The 5,631-nt window shown below is 48.5% G+C and overlaps 1 protein-coding gene and 1 pseudogene across 1 annotated transcript in view; both read right to left on the bottom strand.

The window, feature by feature from the left end:
- The window catches only part of LOC114619572 (2'-5'-oligoadenylate synthase-like protein 2), a 12,446-nt gene extending 11,903 nt beyond the window's left edge, over positions 1 to 543 (bottom strand). Inside the window, exon 1 of the mRNA XM_028765397.1 lies at positions 178 to 543. Within this exon, the coding sequence (XP_028621230.1) occupies positions 178 to 375 (198 nt within the window). The 5' untranslated portion in view covers positions 376 to 543. The remainder of the gene's footprint in view (positions 1 to 177) is intronic.
- Positions 544 to 3,750: 3,207 nt separating this feature from the next.
- Positions 3,751 to 5,631, bottom strand: part of LOC114619585 — a 3,020-nt pseudogene continuing 1,139 nt past the window's right edge.

Here is a 5,631-nt window from a genome sequence, read left to right as displayed (position 1 = left end):
GAAGAAGAAGAAGAAGAAGAAGAAGAAGAAGAAGAAGAAGAAGAAGAAGAAGAAGAAGAAGAAGAAGAAGAAGAAGACGACGACACAGGCTCAGAGGGGTGAAATGGCCCAACCTCTCAAGGTTACAAGCCCCACAGGGCAGAGGTGAGATTTGAACCCAGAACCCAGTGCACTCACCTTCACCACCTTAAGCACTTTGACTTCTTGGTCCAGGAGCAGCTCATCACGGAAGCACTGTACCTGAAAGAACCTCTCAATTCTGTTCCAGGCATCCTGCCCTTCCTCTTTCCAGTCCCTCTGGGGCTGAAGGCTGTGTTCCAGAAAGCGATCTAGACTGTCCCCGGGGGTCCCATACAGGTCTGGGATTGGATCCATGTCAGCCGGATCAGCCTGTCCCCTGGATTGAAGTTTCTCAGCACTGCTGGAAGAAGCTTCCCAGCTGCCTTCTCTGGAGAAGGAGACAGTGGGATGGAGAGAGTAGCCTCTGCTTCTAGGGAGGAGAAAAGCCCAAGATTTCTCAGGGCAGCACTCTGCCCCTCCCTCCTGGGCTGCAGCCCGGTGAAACTGGAAGCAGAAACCAAGCTTTGAGGAAAATGGAAAGTGAAACTCAGTTTTCTTCCTTCAAGGCAGAAAGGAACGGGAGCTCGGAGGGAGTCTCCGGACAGGCTCTGTTGTGGGCGCAGAAGGTTGTTTACCAACAGGGGAACAAGGTTCAGCAATTTCAATGGCAGCGACTTGGCCACATAATCTCATCTGCCAGGTGATCTGGCAGAGGCAAATTCGTTTGTTTCGTTCTTAATCACTCATAGTGTCTCTGTTACTAATAGCGTCTTGAGCGACAGGGTTAGACTAGGTTATGCTCACTTACGGGGGTCATCACACAGCATGCCCACTCCATCTTCCTAACGACAGACCTCAGCCAGTCTCCTCAAGGCTGCTCAACTGTCGTGTATCTTAGCTAGAGGCCAGGTCCAGGGTCAGAGTCTCCGGCTGCAGGGCCCATTGAGGTGATGTTTCTCTGATGTCTACCGCAGTCCCAAAGCTGTGAAGACCAGAGGATTGCTCCTGATCTCTGTTTCCATACGGTCAAGTGGACAATGTGAGCTTCTCTCCTCACAAAGTTTTCTGTCTGGCTATCTTCAGTGAGTGATGTCTCCGGGTTCTGGTTATCAGGTGCAGCCTTGCGTGTACGGTTGGGTTCCTTACCAGGTTATTTTTTCATGTCTAAAAGGCATTTTTTTGCTATGTTCACCACTAATTGTAACTCTTACATCACAGTACCCAGTAAATACATCTATATATCTTGTCTTGGTTAGGATTTCTATCTCTTCTGTAAATACCGTGTCCCAAAAGCAACCTGGGGAGGAAAGGGTTTTTTTTTTAAAATTGTACCTTAGAGATTGTCCACCATGCAGGGAAGTCAGGGCAGGAACTCAACAAGTCAGGGACAGAGGCCATGGATGAGTGCTTGGTGCTTTTTCGTTTGCTCCTCGTGACTTGCTCAGTCTGCTTTTTCCATACACCCCAGGACCACCTGCCCAGGGTTGACATGACCCATCATGGGCGGGACCCTCTCCCGTCAATCACTAATTGAGCAAGTGCTCCATAGGCTTGCCTAAAGGCCAGTTTTATGGAAACATTTTCTCAGTTGAGATTCTCTCTTCTCAGATGAAGGTAGCTTGTGTTGGGGCAGGAGATGCTCGCTTGAGATTGATGCTATAAACTTATCGAAATACGAATCACACTAAGTAGCATGTTAACTCTCCCGTCTGCCCGTGCAAAGGTGGACGGCCATTGGGGTCAAGTAGACCATGTCAACAAGGGGGCACTGAGTTGCAACAAAGCTCCAGAGACAGTGAGGAAGGAGTCCTCTGTTTCTGAGTCCCAGGTGCCATGCCTCAGGTATAAGATGATGGTGTAAGCTCCCAGAGGGCAGGTGAGGGTATCCGATCCCCTGGGACTGGAACAGTTATATGGACAGTTGTAATTTATTATGTGGGTGGTGGGAATCGAACCTGGCTCCTCTGGGAAGAGCAGCCATGCTCTTAACCACTGAGCCATCTCTCCAGTACCTTCTGCTATGAAATTGGCTCCTTTAATTGGCTCATTTAGGATGGGTTGGCTGGACCTGTGTCCCATGCTGTGACTGCCAGCTTCGCCTACAATAAGTTACCAAGCCATCTCAGTGAAAGGTGTCCATGGTTTTATTGCATGCAGAGGAGGGAGCCTTTTCTTCAGTATAGTGTGTCCAATAACTTCCTGAGCCTCATTTCCCTGATGAGATTTTAACACACCCATGGGCCCCTACGGCCTCAATTCCATCGCCACCCCCTAATAAATGTATAGTTTGGCTCCCTGGGAATTAAGCAGTTGTCAGTCTATGCTGGATGGGTGGAGCCTGGCAGAACGGATGGGTGGAGCCTGGCAGACTGGATGGGTGGAGCCTGGCAGACTGGATGGATGGAGCCTGGCAAAACGGATGGGTGGAGCCTGGCAGAACGGATGGGTGGAGTCTGGCAAAACGGATGGGTGGAGCCTGGTAGATGGAGCCGACTCGGGATCTGTCCAGGGGCTGCCATCATCCTACACGCTCAGAACGGAGTCAAAAGCAGCTTGTAAAATGAAGTCTCCCAGGGAGTGACTTAGAGCAGTTGTTGTTGAGATGCTGTCAAACCACCTAGTTAGACCACTCTGTGGGTAAGGTTTCTGGGAGAACAAACTGCCAAGGATACGGGGGCTGGGGGGAACGGGGAGGGAGAGGAGGCAGAGAGACTGGCAAAAGGCAGAAGAAGCCTTGCCAGTTTTATAGGGACATCCTGGTGTGTGTGTGTGTGTGTGTGTGTGTGTGTGTGTGTGTGTGTGTGTGTAGGTGGGGGGGATTAGAAGGAATTAGAACAGTCTGGGGACTGTGATCTGTTACAGGCTTGTTTGACTTCATTGGTAACTAGAGGCCCTTGCCAGCGCTAATTGCCCCGGGGTAGGAGAGGATAAAGGAAGTAAAATCTTTTCCTGACAAGCAGAATCCCCTGTAGACTGGGTTTCTGGGGAAAGCAAAGGTTTATCAGCCAGCAATCCTTCTGTTTTCCTGGTTGTTGGTATCCAGAGCCAGCTTGGCAAACAGGCTCCAAACTCAAGAATGTCACACATAGGTGACATCTGTTGCTATGACAACCCTGCATACCTTCTTAGAGCCCACTCCTCACACTCACCTGCGAACAGCCTCATCACAGCCTAGATAAAACTGGAATCTTTTCCCACCTTCAACTTGTTTCTTTCCTTGTCTTTTGTCTTTCTCCTCTTTGTTCCTGTTCTTTCCTAATAAAACGTCTGCCACGTGGAACTGCTTTGGCCTGGTGTGGCCTATCCAGATGCGACCATTCCAACACAACACTGGTCAACACCCAGCCTGAGCCGGATGAGCCCAAACTGTCATTTAGCACTGTTTTGGACCCAACAATTACAACTGAGCTCAACAGGATCTCGGGCTGTGGTCTGGAAGCTGCCCCAAACATTCATTGTTTCTTGTAGCTTGGGCGAGTGTACTGAGAATTCTGGAATTTTGGTTTCTTTAAAATCACAGAAATATTATAAATATTATTTTGGGGTTTTTTTTTGTCTGTTTTGTTTTTTGGTTTTTGTGGGGTTTTTTTGTTGTTGTATTTTTGTTTTGTTTTGACACATAAAGTAGAACTTCCATTTTATTTTTCCAATCCAAGGCATCTTTCCTTCCGCCCTTACGAAACCACCTCTTTACATGGGCTTTGGTGGAGGACGTGGCGCAGTGCCAGCAGGTCTGAATGGTGGCGGCGGATTTCGGTCCTTCTGGGCTTCACGAGATTGATTCCTGACGACCTGGCTATGGATGGCACAGCTCACACAGTAATGCAGCATGGCCTAGAGCTTGGGAAACATGTAAGCGTTGGAGACGCTTGCTTCAGGTATGTCCCTGACAGCAGCGGCTTCTACAATGTTCTGAATGACAAACTTCTTCACCCTTATCCTCGGGCAGGCACCGGGCGCAGTTTGTGCCGCGAATTGGCTGCACATGGCCGCGGACCTTTTTGGCACGACCATTGTTTCTTTTTATTTTTTTTATTTTTTGGTCATCTTGGAGCCAAGACTCGAAAGAGCTTGCTTTCGTTTTAATCCCAGGTGTGGGGATACGGGGCTGTTTCCGACCGTCCACAGCAGCTGACTATGATTTGCCTAGTGCTCTAACGGAGGCGTGGTTTTGCCAGCTGCAGATAGTTTCTGTGATTGTGTGACATTGGAATTCTGGGAACTTTTCAGAGGGTAGATAAATACTATGGCCCCCTAGAGGCGGGGTGGGTGGTTGGTCATTCAGGGGGCTTAGTTACAGTTTGACAATGGTCATGTTCAGAGAAGAAACAAGAAGAAAGAGCAGCCAGTTCTTGTAACTGCTAAGCCACTTCTCTAGCCCCACTTTCTCTATTTGTGTATGTATGCTGTGTCTGTTTGCTTGCATGTGTGTATATTCACCATTGTGTGTGCAGTGCTGGCACAGGCCAGAAGAGGGCACTAGACTCCTGGAATTTACATGGTTGTGAGCTGTCATGTGGGTGCTGGGAATTGAACCCTGGTCTTCTGCAAGAGCAGCCAGTTCTTGTAACTGCTAAGCCAGCTCTCTAGCCCCACTTTATTTAATTAGTTTTTAAATCAATACACAAAGTCACATATTTGCTCATGGTCTGTCCAGATATACTTTGTAAGAGGAGCTAAGGTGGGAGGAATAAGGAGAAGGAAGAGGAGGAGACAGGAGAGAGGAGGACATGGAGGCAGATGTTCAGGTGTTTGTAGCAGTCAAAGGTAGCTGTTATACCTAGGTTGAGTATTGGGTTACACTTCTGATTATGTGGGCATCTTGTTACTGATCATTACCAAATATATAGGCCTTTGGATAATTTAAGCATTAGAATCTCATTTTCCTACTGAGCCCACGTGGATGGCGGGATGGTCTGGGCAATGCCCAGCCTTGTGGAGACAGCGTGGAAGATTGGCAGAGCCATCACCCACGCTGACGTCTTGTGAGTGGCAGAGCTGGTGTTTCTGGCTGGATGTTTCTAGCTGTAGTGCGCAAGTGGCCTCTGGCTGAGAAACATGGCGGCTGAGCTAGGCAGAGCCGCTGCAGCTTAGATAGTCGGCTTGACCAGGGGCCATTTTCAAACAATTACCTCAACAATACTTCGTTTTAGGCGATCCTCCTCCCTCTCTTCTCCTTCCTCTCCCTCCTCCCTCTTCTTTTGCTCTCCTTTCTCTTCTTTCTCTCTCTTCTCCCTCCTCCCCCTCCTCCTCTCCTACATCCCAGCCTCAGTCTCCAGTCTCCTGTTCCTTTCATAGTGCTTCCCATTCAACTTTCATAAGCCTTGGCTTGCTTCCCATGCCCTGCACACTCCTTCCTGTACACACGCACAGTGTGACAAATGTGACGACAATCAGGAGCTAGGACCCCATCATGAGCAAGCATACACTGTACTTGCTTTCTGAGTCTTGGTTATCATGCTGAAGAAAATGAATTCCAGTTCTATCTAGTTCCTTGTAAATTTCCTTCCTTCTTTCTTTCTTTCTTTCTTTCTTTCTTTCTTTCTTTCTTTCCTTTCTTTCTTTCTTTCT

This window comes from Grammomys surdaster, unplaced genomic scaffold (assembly GCF_004785775.1).
Source record: "Grammomys surdaster isolate TR1022 unplaced genomic scaffold, NIH_TR_1.0 164, whole genome shotgun sequence".
NCBI classification, from domain to species: domain Eukaryota; kingdom Metazoa; phylum Chordata; class Mammalia; order Rodentia; family Muridae; genus Grammomys; species Grammomys surdaster.
The sequence above is the reverse complement of the archived record's forward strand: the minus strand, read 5'-3'. Positions and strand labels throughout refer to the sequence as shown.